Here is a 15349-nt window from a genome sequence, read left to right on the forward strand (position 1 = left end):
CCAGTAGTGAACAGATTTAATAATAAACCAGGTATGCAAGCAAGGGATAGAGTAATTGAAATTTTGCCTGCTAGATTGAAATGAGGTAGGGCAGTGGAGATTACTTGAGGCTGAAGCATCAACGTGGCTTTAGATTGGATGGACTGTTTCTGTGCAATAAGTTTCATACCTTGTTCACCCTAAAATTTTCCATATGGGAATTGAACGAACTGGCTGAACAGAATGAATAATACACCACAATTTTTATGTCCTTTGATGAAGCTAGTAACATCTGTTGACAAAGATTTTTAAAATATCCACAGCAGTTCAAATGGCTGAAAAACCTGTAGTGGGTTTTCCCTATTGTTCAGTGTAACCCTGGCAAAGGAGCTGCAGAAAACCAGAGAAAATAGCATATGGCTGGTGTATCTTTGGTTCTTTTACTAAGAAGCTGATGGACAATTGGGAGAACTGCAGAAAGAATTCACTTTCCTCACCAGATGCATGGCAGCACATGCAAAGTTTTTCTGGAAGCATTCAGTAACTGAACTGCAGATTTAAACCATGGTCACCTCAAGCGTTAAAACTCATCTGACCTGACTTGGGAATTTTCATCAAATACAAGCTCCTAAGTGGAGCACTACATGGTGTTGAGTTGCTGTCATTTATGAGATCGAAGTCCAGAACAGAATCACGCTCAGACTCAGTCACATCCAGGTCATGGATATGCCATTATGAATGGGGGAACAGCTCTAGAGGACAAAATATTATTTTTATAGGCGATATTAAAATTGCTTCTGGAATAATTAAAAAGGCACTTTACCTCTGCTGGAGAAACTTTTCCGGAAGCCAATGTCAATAGTCTTGCAAAGTTGCCTTCCTGCTGTTAACTTCTCCAGTAAAATCTTTTCATTTTCCTTGTGTGTTTCCTTTATGATGTAACCCCGCTCTGCCTGTAGAGCTATAGCCTGTTCCAGGAGACTTAGGTTCCCCTTTGCAGTGCTAAAGTCTTCTGAATCCTCTGTAGTTGTGGATAGCTGAGAAGTACAGTCATCATCAGTCATTGGAGACTGCATGTCACCTACAGGAAGGCCTGGCTTTGAATCTGGTGCTTCACCAATATTGTTCACTCTGCTCTGATAGGTTGGCTCCTGTGAAACAATTTCTGTTATCTCAGATTCCTTGCATTTTGCCCTTAAAATGTCTTTAGGTTTACTGCCCAGGCCATACACCTGAACTGCGAGGGGCTTTAATTCATTCTTGTTAGATGGTTTGGATAAATCTTGGGGTTGGTCACAGTTGTCGTAAATATTCTCGGAAGGAACTTGAGTATTTTCTGCATAGGAATAGTGTGGTACTATTTCTTTCTCACATACACTTGCCTTATCTTTAGTTGGGATTTCAGAAGTATTTCTTTCATCTCCATCACTTTCTCCCTCCAAAGATTGTACCCCACTGTCATTTAAATTGTTTTCAATACACCTCTGTATTCCCGCATCTTCAGCTATTTTTCCCAGATCTTGAAGTGATTTAGCTACCAGCTCCTGATAGCTGTTGAAATCATCACTATTATTGTTAGTGTCTTTCGCTGGTAGGTCCATTTGAGAGTCTTCGTGTGTTGAATACAGAATTCTGTTTTCTAGGCAACAAACAAATCATTAAAGCACATGAGGTTTCTCTTTTCATTTTGTTATTTCATCTCCTAAAGACACTAATTCTTGATGGGGAATAGCTCTTCAGGCTCCTGGCACCATTCATATCCTTCATAAATTGGTCTTGGCAGTGAGTGTCATCCTGCAATCTTACCACTGGGGAGACCACGGCCAAATCCCAATCTATCTTTGCCCAAAATGCGTACACATGGTTAGTTATCAAGAATAAGGTCCAGGGTTGATCTTTTTCTAACCTTAGGCAGAGGGCTTTGAGAAAAATTTTAGCACTGCAGCTGCCATTGTGGCTGTGATAAAGGCAACTCAGATTCTGGGGAGGGTGCTACGTAATAAGTTCATTGGAAAATCATTTTCAAATGATTGGTGATTCAATAGGAAAAAAATGAAAAGGGACACTTATTGGAGCTGTAAAAATTTTGATGTTCGGGTAAATCTTGAATGATCGGTTTCTACTGGCCATTACATTGATTGGAACACAGATGCCACAGGCAAAGAGAATATCTTTATACAAGGGGTCATTGCTGCATTTTGAAGCAAGAACGCAACTGACTTTTACAATTAAATGTTAAAGTATTTACTAAAAATAAGGTCAAACTCCCGCAGCATTGCAAATTGGAAGTGAACACTAAAAGGGAGAAACACATCTGTACTTGCTGCCACTTAAAGTGTGCACAAGATCTGCCTTATCCATATATTGTCCCATTCCTTTCCATTCAGCTGAATATGTGGTAATGAGGACAGCCAATGTCCAATAATCATGGAGAGATACCAAAGATAGAATTTTCTCTTAATTTATCAGTTTCAGGTGAAGAAACATCTGATATTTTAGGAGTAGTTCAATGAAACATGTTTGGGAAGTAATGTTGGTGAGAACTTGACATCTCTCCTTAGTGGGGCAGCTGAGTGATGTGCAACTAAAGTATGAAAGCAGTTCTCCTGCTGGAGTGGTGCAATGAGAGCCTAATAAATTAACATAGGCACAGTTGTTTAGGAACTGACAGTGCTTTAGAGCCATATTAAGCAGTTAGTTTACCAGAGACAGTATTTTTTTCAGGGACCCCACACTCCCACAAAGGACAACTTTGCTGCACAGGAAGTTCAAAATGTGATAGAGGAGAAAGGTCAGGGAGTAGGAAGAGGATCGGTGAAATAGAGCTGAGACAGATAGTAGATACATATTATACAGTACAGGAACAGGCCATTCAGCCTTCAATGTCTGTACCAACCATGATGCAAGTCCTACCCATCTGCACACGGTTTGTGTTGCTCCGTGCTTTGCCTATTTATGTCCCTGTCTAACTTATTCCTAAGTTTTGTTATGGTACCAGCATTCATCATCTCCCCTGACAGTAGGTTCTTGGCACTACATCCTCTGTGTAAAAGCCTTGTTGCCTCAAAAATCTCCTTTAAACTTTCCCTCTCTCATCTTAAATCTACGTGCACTGGTATTTGACAACCTCCCCTTTCCTTCTAGGAAAAAGACTCTGTCTACCCTATACGTTTACATACATTTACATACTATTATCATATCACTCCTCAGCCTTCAACACACCAGAGAAAGCAATCCGAGTTTGACCAATCTCTTCTTATAACTAATATTCTCCAATTCAGGCGACATCTTGGTGAATCTCTTCTGCACCTTTTCCAAAGCTTTCACTTTCTTCCTGTAATGTGGCAGCTAAGACTTCACACAAGTGTGGTCTAACCAGTGCTTCATTCAAATGCAACGTGACTTCCCAACTTTTGTAATGAACAGCTTGACTAACGAAGGCAAGTGTGCTGTATAACCTCTTTACCTCTACTTGTGTTTCTGCTTTTGGGGAGCTTTGAACCTGGACCCCAAGATCCCCAGTACATGTTGACAGTTGCTGTATATTTTCCTCTTGCATTTAATCACCTAAATTATAACCTCTCACACTTGTGTGGATTTATCTCCATCCGCCATTTCTTTGCCCACATTTCCAACTGGTCTGTATTCCGTTGAATCCTTCTTCAATATCTACAATCCTGCCAATTTTTACATTATCTGAAACTTATGAATAAAACCATCAAAATGTTTGTTTGTGTAGCTTATATATATCACAAACAACAAAATCCCACTACTAATCTTTGTAGATGACCAATAGAAACAGACCTGCAGTAAGAATAATAGCCTTCCACCACCAGAACTACCCTCTGCCTTCTTTGACCAAACCTATTTCGTATCTACCAGATCTCCATTCATCTCATGTGCTTTGATCTTTTGGACCAGCCTTCTAGGAAAGTGATTTTGATTGTGGTTGTAAGTAAACAATGATAATTTTTTGTGTTATAACACATTATAGGAATTTAAAGTCCAAATAGCAGGTAATTATTATTGATTTATCTTAAAAAAAGCTTTAGTGTTTTTAAATATTGGCATTAAGGACAAAATGCAACTGTAATTATGTGGAATCAGGCAAACACTGCAAAAATATCAGTGTAACCAAAAAATCAGCACAAAAATGTAACGGTACAATAATGAAAAAAACAGAATTATGCTTGGTGGTGTATGATTTGTTGAATTGTTTCTCAATCCACTACTTTGGCCACTTCTGTTCATTACTAATGGAATGATTGTACCTAATAAAAGCACTAGAAAGCAACAATGACTACTGTTGCTAAGTTACACAGTTCTGATATATCCCAATTAGCCACATGGTGATTACTGGACATGGTGAAAATGCACGGTTACCTAACAATGTCTTTTTTATGCCATGCTGAAAAACATCATTGAAAGGAGTATACGTCATTGGAATATTGTTATAATTATAATGATGTACTGAACCGCCTATTTGGACTTTCTAACTATTTAAAGAATAGTTCCAAAAAAGCTACTGGACTTCAATCTGACATGGATTATCTTTTTAGCATTACCTAACAAATGCCGGTGGTTTTCCATATTATCTGCCTTTGCCATAATCTCATCACAGTCTTTACCATCTTTACTTTCTTCTTCACAGTCCTTGCTGGGACTGTAGTGACGTGGTTTCATCAGAAGGGATTTTCTTTTGTTCACTGATGCTCCCAGTTCCATTTCTTGTATCTTTCTCCTCTTTGCCAGAGAACAGCTATGGAACATTTAAGGGAGGGAAAACAGAACAATTACATAAATTTTATTTTTGGAAGCAACACAAACTTTGAATATTACTGCCAGAATGGATTTGATTCCAGCCAATAAAGACCAATGCATGATAGCAGAACCATAAATAACATGAAGTTTGGGAGCAACAGTACAAAGGCAGTAGATGTCACCGTATTAAAATTCTACTTGTTCAAATTGTGCATCATTGTAGGTGGTTGCATGTGACTGTTGACATGTACACTATTGCTAAGGCATGGTGAATATATTGTACCTGGAATGTATTCACTTGATACTTCAATATGATTGCCTGCTTTGAAAATGGGTAGGTGTTCATGTTCCTATTTCCTTATAACATAGAACAAGCCCATTTGACACATCAAAAATTTTCTAGCTAACAGAACAATCATCAATCTAATTTCCCCACTTATTTACCTTTTACTTTTCTCTTACACAAGGCCATTGAGAATCCTGATTCTTTCACCAATCACCTACTGTACATTATCAGCAATTCACAGTGGCCAATAACCTGACAAGTAGCATATCCTCCTTAGGAAACTGGGGCATCTGGGGTAAACATTCATGGGCACAGGAAAGTGTGCAAGCTGCACTCAATTAAACCAAAGCTACAGGAAAGATGTTGTTAAACTGGAAATAGTGCAGAAAAGATTTACAAGGATGTTGCCAGTGGTCAGAATAGAACCCAGTTCACTGGAGCTTTGAGGCAGCAGCACTACCTGCAGTGCCACTGTGTCAAGTTTAAAGGTTTTATTGTAGGAATCAGCACATTAAAATTTCACATAATCTCTGCCATGTACAATCCCACGGCCGGCTGTGAAAGGAGGAGAGTTGGGTATGGGACTAGCAACCCCATTCTGTAAAAACCCAGAGCTACAGAAATGCCAGCATAGGCTTCAAGGACCTCATCCCTGGGACAGGAAGGTTCTTTATCTAGAAGACATATGTGGTTATGTGGTAAATGCAGAAGCCACAGGGCCAATCAGTCTTGCTTCGGCTCAGGACAGAGGACTCTATGCTGTTGGCAGCCTATACTCCGGTAGGGGTGATGGGTTTAACAAGATGAAAAATTCACATATTTCAAGAAGTTAATTACAATTTGCAAAACTATATAAATTCTTCTTTCCAGATTATATTTGGAAATATATGGACCACTACAAAGTGATCTTAAGAAGCTGAATATGTGGACTGAGAAATAGTAACTAGAGTTTAATTTAGATGGGTGCAAGGAGTAGCACTTTGGATAATCAAGTCAATGAAGGGCTTTCACAATGAATGACAAAGTGCTATAGAACAAAGGTCCCTTGGAGCTCGGGTATGTGCTCCCTGATAATGGAGTCACAGATAATCAGGGTGGTTAAGAAGACTTTTGGCATGCTGGCCTTCATCATTCAGGGCACTGAGTAAAGAAGTTAAGAGGTAATGGTGTGGGTTACAAGATACTGGTAAGCACTGGTCATAATGCTACAGGAAAGATGTCATTTAACTGGCAAGAGTGCCAAAATTATTTACAAGAATGTTGCCAGGACTTGATAATTGAAGAACTCAGAAAAATATTGCAGTACCAGAGAGACATTAGGGACTGCTGTGTACTTTGCTTCTTGGAAATATGGCTATCATTTTGGAGGCTGCACTTCAGCACAATGGCTTCACCATTCTCCTCAAAGACAGGACAACTGAGTCGTTTAAAGGTGGAGGAGCTGTATGAGAACTCACTGTGGTGCACAGATATGGCAGCTCTGTCACAATCCTTCTCACCTGACCTGGAACATCTAATGGTCAAGTATTTGCCATTTTATCTGCCTAGGGAGTTTTTCACCATCAACCTGCTAGCAGTGTGCGTTCATACTCTGACTAACATCAGGCAAGCAGAGCACCGTGATCAGCAGTCACAAAACCGCTTCTTCCTCTCCACCTTCAGATTTCTGAATGGAAAATAAACCCATGTGCACTAGCTCACTGTTTTGTCATTTTTTTGCACTGATTTCATTATATATATATATATATTTCTTATTGTACTTGATAAGTTTTTATTCAATTTTTATTATTATGTATTGCAGTACTGTGGCTGCAAAACAACAAACTTCATGACATAAGCCAGTAATATTAAATCTGATTCTGTTTCTGAGACTGCGTTATAGGATGAGGTTGGACGGGCAAGCACTTTTTTCTTGAAACAAAGGGAACTGAACTGTGATCTTAAAAGGCAGTTGGACTGGTGCAAGCATAGGAATGGTTTAGAAGATTGTGGGCCAAACACAGACAATTGGAATGAGCTTAGATGGGCATTTTGGTCAGCCTGGATCAGTTGTGCTGCAGGGCCTGTTTCCGTGCTGAATGACTTTACACAAATTTTGTTTTATTTATTCTTTATGAGGGATCTGTACATCAGTAACAATGCCAGCATTATTGCCTATTCCGTAGTTTTTGGAAACTAAATTAATTAAACTGGGGTATACTGAATATTACCTTTTAGTCATATTTCCCAACTGACAAATTAAAGCTTACTTTGTCCAGTCTCATGTTCCCATTAACTGAAAACATCATGACTGTGGAAATCTGTGGAGAATTTTTAAGAAATTCTTCAAACATTTTACTTAATTATGAGAACCACAAAGGTATTCAATGGAATTTAAGAAAAAAAATTTCAAATATCTGTACTGTGATAATTTTTCTCAGAAATAAAACTTGAATAGTAATAAAAATTGCAGGCAAAAGCAGTATAGCATTGAATTAGGCATTAATTTAATGTTCAAGCAAACTTCCTGTTAACCTTGCATATCGCAACACAACTAGTAACTAATACATGTAAGTTGATGTTTTGATGTTTGCAGTTTATAGACCTGCATCTTTATTTGCGCTTTAATTAGATTACAGCTTATTGAAGTACTGTAGTTGTTCAGATGCTAATGTCTGCCATATTGAAAGTAGCAGCTGACATGTGGGTGTCATTTGCTGAACTGTACCCTTCACAAGTGGTGTCACAGATACAGGTGAAACACTATTGCTTAACTGAAGATCCACATGGAAATTGGAATGCTCACACAACCAGCGGGAAGGAGAGAAAGCATTCATTAGAAAATGACTCCTCTTTTGGGCAAAATGTCATCATTTATCATTTTAACAGAATAATTAGCAGGAATACAATTTGTTGAGTTTCTCAGCAGTTTAACATATCCATTTTCACATTTGATAGTGACAAATAATGTGAAGTCTTGAAGGGCTCCATATCCTGCGCGATCATCACCATAGCAGAATTCTCAGCTGTTATAAGCAAAATTGCCTCCTTGTCGCTACTTGATTTTGATCTTTCTAAACGTGTGTGTTTGCGGGTGTATTGGCAGGGCCAGTATTTCTCAGCCATTTGTCAACACCCTTGTGAAATAGAAGGAGAACTGATATCTTGACCCATTGTAGTCCTTGTGGTGAAGTTGCATGCACTGTATCAGTTCTGAAACACTCGGTATATACCAGTTTTTAACAATGGACATAATAATCATCAATAATCCATTTGTTACCATTAGTTTGAGACTGTACTTTCTGAGAACACTTTCTTGATGCTTGTTCTCAATTAAAGTGCTTTAACACATTTAGTTTAACTATTAGATAATTGATTCAAACTGGGCTATATAATTAGTTCCTGAATTCACTCACTTAATAAATTAATATTGCTGACAAGACCAAAGTAATACTCAGAGGGCAAAGGACTTTGTAAGTACTTCTTACAAGTGCCAATTTAGTCTTTAGTTTAATCCTTATCACTCTATATAGATTCAGTGGTCACTTTATTAGGTACACCTGTGCACCTGTTCATGAATGCAAATATCTAATCAGCCAATCATGAGATAGCAACTCAATGCATAAAAGCATGCAGACATGGTCAAGAGTTTGAGTTGTTGAACAGATCAAACATCAGAATGGGCAAGATATGTGACTGTGACTGTATTGTTGATGCCAGACAGGGTGGGTTGGGTATCTCAGAAACTGCACATGGTACCCATCGCAAGTGGTGTAACAGATACAGGCGAAACACTGATTTTCACACACAACAGACTCTACAGGTTACCAAAAATAATCCAGTGAACAGCAGTTCTGTGGGCCAAGACACCTTGTTAATGAGAGAGGTCAAGGGGGAATGGCCAGACTGGTTCAAGTTGACAGGAAAGTGACAGTAACCCAAATAACCATGCATTACAACAGTGGTGTGCAGAGAGGCATCTCTGATCTCGCAACGTTTAAGAACTTTGAAGCGGATGGGCAACAGTAGCAGGAGGGACGTAGCTAATAAACTGGCTACTGAGTACACACTATTTTGTCACACCCTTCATTCCACGTGCACTGAGAAGGTAAGTGTGACCAACATGAATTGTGTGACGTCGTGGGACAGATGACAGATTTCCTTCCTCCCTGTTACAGTTATCATTCCTAAACATGAACTGTACCACAGGGTAATATTGGGTGGCCAAAACCCCCCATACTGTTTCAGTATCTGCACCTGATTGAATTTGAAGGGATTGTTGGAATTTAAATTACATGCAAATTAATGTGCATCAGCAGATTGCACATATTTCCTCTAATAGAATTTGATGCAGATCTTGGCCAGTCTCCTGACACTTCCTAAATTATCATTTAGGTTTGTCTAAGCTTGAAGTAACAGCTATTATTAAGAAGGGTGTTTAAGTTTTACTAGATAAATGAAGATTTTATTGGAATTTGCAGATGAACACTGTTGGGCCCATTCATTCTGTGACATACTGTTGCTACACCCCCATTCTTCAATTCCCAGCCTAATTTTAAGATTGATGCTAAGTCTATGATTTCTGATCTGAGTCCCTCTGCACCCTCACGTGTGCCTGATACTTATCAGGGGAAGAAAAAATCTGGGCTGCATTGACTAAAGTCTGTTTCCTTGATCACAAGAGTTAGGTGGTACTGGAGATGCAGCCCATATCCATCACAATGAAAATTAGGCTATTCCTGCATATCCCAGCACAACTAGTAATGGAAGTCGCTGCTCAGCACGTCTGCTTTGATATCTGTGGTTTCTCACAGTCACAGACCATCAGAAAACTTCAGGAGACCTATGGAGGAAGGTGTAGCAATATGGCTGCTTTTGAATCCATGCCAACAAGCTAAACTTTAAGACCATTAGAGGTAGGCTATTCAGCCCCTCAATCCTGGTCTGTCATTCAAAGGGATCATGGGTGATCTGACATTCCTATATCCATTAGAGCATTTCAGTTGTTCACTACTCTCTGTGAGAAGAAATTCCCAGACACCTCAGTTTAAAATACCTCCCTATTTTATAACTATGTCCTATTGTTTGAGGCTCAGTTATGAAAACATCTCAACATCTACCCCATCATGTCATTATAAGGATCTTATATGTTTCAATAAAATCATCACTCATCCTATAACTATAACTTTTTTAGCCATTCATTCTGTCACAACGTTCTCATCCAAGAAATTAGCCCGGTGGATCTGCTGGACAATCAGCAGTGCTAGTACATCCTTCTTTAAAGAAGTGAAAATATAACTTTTCATAGCAGTTCAGGTACAGCCTCAGCTATACCTCGCAGAGCAGTAACAAAATGTTATATTTCTGAACACGTACCCTTTGTAAGAGAACAACTTGCTATTTGCTTTGCTAACTATTTTGTTTTTCACCTGCATGCTAATATTTTTCTATCCATTAGAATGCCTTGATCCCTCTCTACTCTTTATTTTTAGATAATAGTGTGTCTTTAGATTCCTTCCATTGAAGTGTGGTTTCCTGCATTACACTGCACTTGCCAAGTTTTTTTTTCTCTTACTCAACAAATACTTTCTTGTTGCAATGTCTAACTATCCACGCTGCAGCATGCTCTCCCATCTACCTGTGTGTCATCAGTAAACCTGGACTTTACCTTCTGTCCCCTCCATCAAGTTATTACCCAGTTAAAGGCAAACAAGAAATCTTTGCGACAAATTAGGTTGAACACCTATGCTTGGTCCGCCAGAGAAAGCAGGATCTCCCGGTGGCCACACATTTTAATTCCACATCCCATTCCCATTCTGATATGTCTATCCATGGCCTCCTCTACTGTCAAGATGAAGCCACATTCAGTTTGGAGGAACAACACCTTATATACCAGCTGGGTAGCCTCCAACCTGATGACATGAACATTGACTTCTCTAACTTCCGTTAATGAACCACTCCCCTTTTTACCCCATCCCTGACATATTTAGTTGTTTATTTTTTTTTCTCTCTTCCCATCACTCTGCCTGTTCTCCATCTCCCTCTGGTTCTCCCCCCCTCCCCCTTCCTTTCTCCCGAGGCCTCCCGTCCCATGATCCTTTCCCTTCTCCAGCTCTGTATCACTTTTGCCGATGACCTTTCCAGCTCTTAGTTTCATCTCACCCCCTCCGGTCTTCTCCTAGTTAAATCTCACTCAAGATTTGTACTACTGGATATTTGGTCTTTCTCATATTATTGTCTATGGTATTTTGCTTTGCTCAAATTGCCATCATAATTGAATATTACAACCTTAGCTGCAGTTCAGAAGTGCATCTTTGACTGGATATTTCTGATAAGGCTATGAGAGGTGCTACATAAATATATAAGTGGAAGGTTTTTATTAGATAATTGTGCCAAATGTTGGATGAGAGATAAGTATTGGCCAAAATACCACTGCACTCTTCTTAGAACAGTATCACAGGATCACAGGATCTCTCTGGCCAATCTTAGAAGGTAGAAGGAAGTAGATTTAATTTCTAATCAAAACTTCACACTGCTATCAGTGTAACACCCCCTGAGATTGTACTGATTTTGTATTTTGTCAGTAAGGCATCCTCCTTCCACACAAGACCTGTTTTACTTGCAATGCTGTGACTGTCATAGAAACATAGAGAAATAGAAAACCTACAGCCCAATACAGGCCCTTCGGCCCACAATGCTGTACCAAACATGTATTTACTTTAGAAATTACCTAGGGTTACGCATAACCCTCTATTTTTCTAAGTTCCATGTACCTATTCAGGAGTCTCTTAAAAGATCCCATCATATCTGCCTTCACCAATGTGGCCGGCAGGCCATTCCACGCATACACCATTCTCTGCATAAAAATACTTACCCCTGACATCTCCTCCGTACCTACTTCCAAGCACCTTAAAACTGTGCCCTCTCATGTTAGCCACTTAAGCCTTGGGAAAAAAGCTGACTATCCACATGATCAATGCCTCTCATTGTCTTATATATCTCTATCAGGTCAATTCTCATCCTCCGTCGCTCCAAGGAGAAAAGACCAAGTCCCCAATCCAGGCAACATCCTTGTAAAACTCCTCTGAACCTTTTCTATAATTTCCACATCCTTCCTGCAGTGAGGTGACCAGAATTGAGCACAGTACTCCAAGTCAGGTCTGACCAGGGTCCTATATAGCTGTAACATTATCTGTCGGTTCTTGAACTCAATCCCATGGTTGATGAAGGCCAATACACCGTATGCTTTCTTTTCACACAGTCAATCTGTGCAGCAGCTTTGAGCGTCCTATGGACTTGGACCTCAAGATCCCTCTGATTTTCCACACTACCAAGAGTGATACCATTAATACTATACTCTATCGTCATATCTGACCTACCAAAATGAACCACCTCACACTTATCTGGGTTGAACTCCATCTGCCACTTTTCTGCCCGGTTTTACATCCTATTGATGTCCCGCTGCAACCTCTGACAGCCCTCCACACTATTCACAACACCCCCAACCTTTGTGTCATCAGTAATTTTACCAACCCATCCCTCCACTTCCTCATCCAGGTTATTTTATAAAAATCACAAAGAGAAGGGGTCCCAGAACGGATCCCTGAGGCATCCCACTGGTCACCAACCAGTGACCATAGACAAACACTCTTTGCCTTCTGTGGGCAGGCCAGTTCTGGATCCACAAAGCAAGATCCCCTTGCATCCCATGCCTCCTTACTTTCTCAATAAGCCTTGCATGGGGTCCCTTATCAAATGCTTTGCTGGAATCCATATACACTACATCTACTCCTCTACCTTCATCAATGTGCTTAGACACATCCTCAAAAAATTCAATCAGGCTCATAAGGCAAGAGCTGCCTTCGACTAAGCCATGTTGTTTATTACTAATCATTTTATGCCTCTCCAAATGTTCATAATCCTGCCTCTTAGGATCTTCCCCATCAAATTACCAATCACTGAAGTAAGTCTCTGAGTATAATGTTCCTTTATATAAAAATGCAGATGGAATATAATACTAATAATATAGCTAAGAAATTGTCTTTTGGTAATATGTTTGGCATGTTTGAAAAACATTGCTTATTACATTTTAATGGTGACCTATTTAGTTCTTTTGGATTGCATTGTTATAAACAACTTTTTTTTTAACTGGATCCCTCAGAGTCTATACAACCCTTAAAAATCCTGGAAGAATTTATTCAAACTAATTGATTAGTTTGGTTTTGTGGCTGTTTGTGGCTTGGTAGCTTTAAAGAAAGCTAATAAATATGTTGGTGGTTTTTTGGCAAATTATTAATAATTTCAAATGACCTATATTTAAACAGGACTGCAATTATTTATGATAATTAAGTAAGTCCATACTTGTAATGTTTTATCAATGTGATAATGAATTTAAATTGTTGATGATGTGGAAATTGTTGCTTACAAGTGCAATGAACACTATGAAATGTAATATGCTCTTCCTAATTTGGTAATGCAAAGAGGCATAATGGACATAATTAAATAAATTGATTTTACTTTCATATCAATATAAGTTATTGCAGTTTATTAATCATGTATCTTTATTTCTTATACAATTACAATTTATAATTTCTAAGATATTCTGGTTGAGTTTGTACTTAAGAGACAAAACAAAAGATACATCTTTAATTGTATACAAAATTTAAGGTGGCACAGTCGTACAACTAATAGAACTGCTGCTTTATGAAACTGCAGATCTGGGTTCAATCCCGATCACAGATGGCATCTGTGTGGAGTTTGCACTTTCTCCTGTGACTGTGCAACATTTTTCTGGGTGCTCTGTTTCCTCCAACATCCTAACAAGATTGACCAGGTTGATACGTTAATTGGCCACCGCAAATTTCCACTAGAGTACATGTTCATGGTAGAATTAGGGGAGGGGTGACTGATGAGCATGAGGAGAAAATTAAAAGAACAGGATTAGTGTAGATGGGTGGTTGATAATCAGCGCAAATTCAATGAACTGATTCATAGTTTTTGTACTGTATGGCTCTGATAAAATTAACCTATTTTTGAACATGTTTCTGTTCAAATCAGTTGTCTGTTGCTAAACAGAAATTTCAAAATAACCCAACACAATTAGGCAATGTTATATTAAAAAAAGTATTTTGAAATATTCCATTGTGTATTTTAGTGGTATAGTGATAAAAGTTTATTAATGGAGCCGGAAATATAATAACCCCAAATATTAATTTTAAACCTTAGTGTCAACCCTTTAATTTTACAATACTGACAATGACATTTATATATGCAAAATTATTTTATAGAGTAAATTTAAAGACAGTGTAAAACTTTCCTATTGTATATACTATTGTACTTCCCCCACCCCCAAAATGTAGTTTAACCTATAGAATCTGAATAACTGCCTATGATCAAACAGCTTATACAGTACCAAAAACAATTTTCAATATCTTCCACTTCCAATGACCAATGACCTGGTGACCCTTATAGAAAAATATTAAAGTACAAGAATAAGGAAGTTTTCTTACAATTACAAAGGATGTTAGTAGGGTCACACCTTGGGTAATGTGTACAATGTGTACTAACACCCTTATTTATTTAAGGATGTCCTAGCATTGATGACAATTCAACAAAGCTTCACTAGATTGACTTCGGGGATGAAGTGAAAACTCTGTTTCAAGGTAACTACTGCATAAATTCCCTGCAGCACTAATGACTGAAAGGTAGTCTTATCGAAACTTAATACCTTTGAAAAAGCTATACAGGGTCAATTCTGAAAGTTTGTGCCCCTTGGTTGGAGAGTCGAAAAGAAATGTTTCAGGATAAGAAATTAGAAGACATTTCTTCACTAAGAGGATGGTGAACTTTTGTTAGTCACTTCCTCAGAATGCTTTTTCATTGAGATAATCAAGCTGATACAGACACATCTTTTTGCAGAAACCATGAGGAAAAGATGTGGTTGAGAAATTGAAGTGAGGTTAGTCAATGATAATTTAATGGAACGCTGATGCAAGCGCGCTACACCTGCTATTTTTTGTTATATTCTTAATGACCAACTCTGTTGCTAGGTTGTGATGCAATCAGTTCAGTAACTGCAGAAATTCAATATGTATTATTCAGAATTTCCACATCAAATTTCATTACCTTTTCAGCTGTTTTGTTATCAAGGTAAATGTTGAAAGAATACAATTTAATCGTTATCTATAAGTTTAAATACAAATTTTATAATTTTCTGTACAACAGCATTATTGAATTTTTATTATATTGTTTACTGAACAGTAAGTAAGAATAAATCGAGATATTTGTATAAAAGCAAATAAAACATCAATATTGCTGAATGAGATGGCATAAATGTTCTATTAT

The 15349-nt window shown here is 38.4% G+C and overlaps 1 protein-coding gene across 1 annotated transcript in view; it reads right to left on the reverse strand.

Annotated features, from left to right (window-relative positions):
• The window catches only part of st18 (ST18 C2H2C-type zinc finger transcription factor), a 73421-nt gene extending 66174 nt beyond the window's left edge, over positions 1–7247 (reverse strand). The window contains exons 1-3 of the mRNA XM_059991707.1: positions 7237–7247; positions 4545–4738; positions 803–1618 (exon numbers count right to left, since the gene is read on the reverse strand). Of these exons, the coding sequence (XP_059847690.1) occupies positions 803–1618; positions 4545–4738; positions 7237–7247 (1021 nt within the window). The remainder of the gene's footprint in view (positions 1–802; positions 1619–4544; positions 4739–7236) is intronic.
• Positions 7248–15349: the final 8102 nt, after the last annotated feature.

This window comes from Hypanus sabinus, chromosome 1, assembly GCF_030144855.1.
Source record: "Hypanus sabinus isolate sHypSab1 chromosome 1, sHypSab1.hap1, whole genome shotgun sequence".
In the NCBI taxonomy this organism is placed as follows: domain Eukaryota; kingdom Metazoa; phylum Chordata; class Chondrichthyes; order Myliobatiformes; family Dasyatidae; genus Hypanus; species Hypanus sabinus.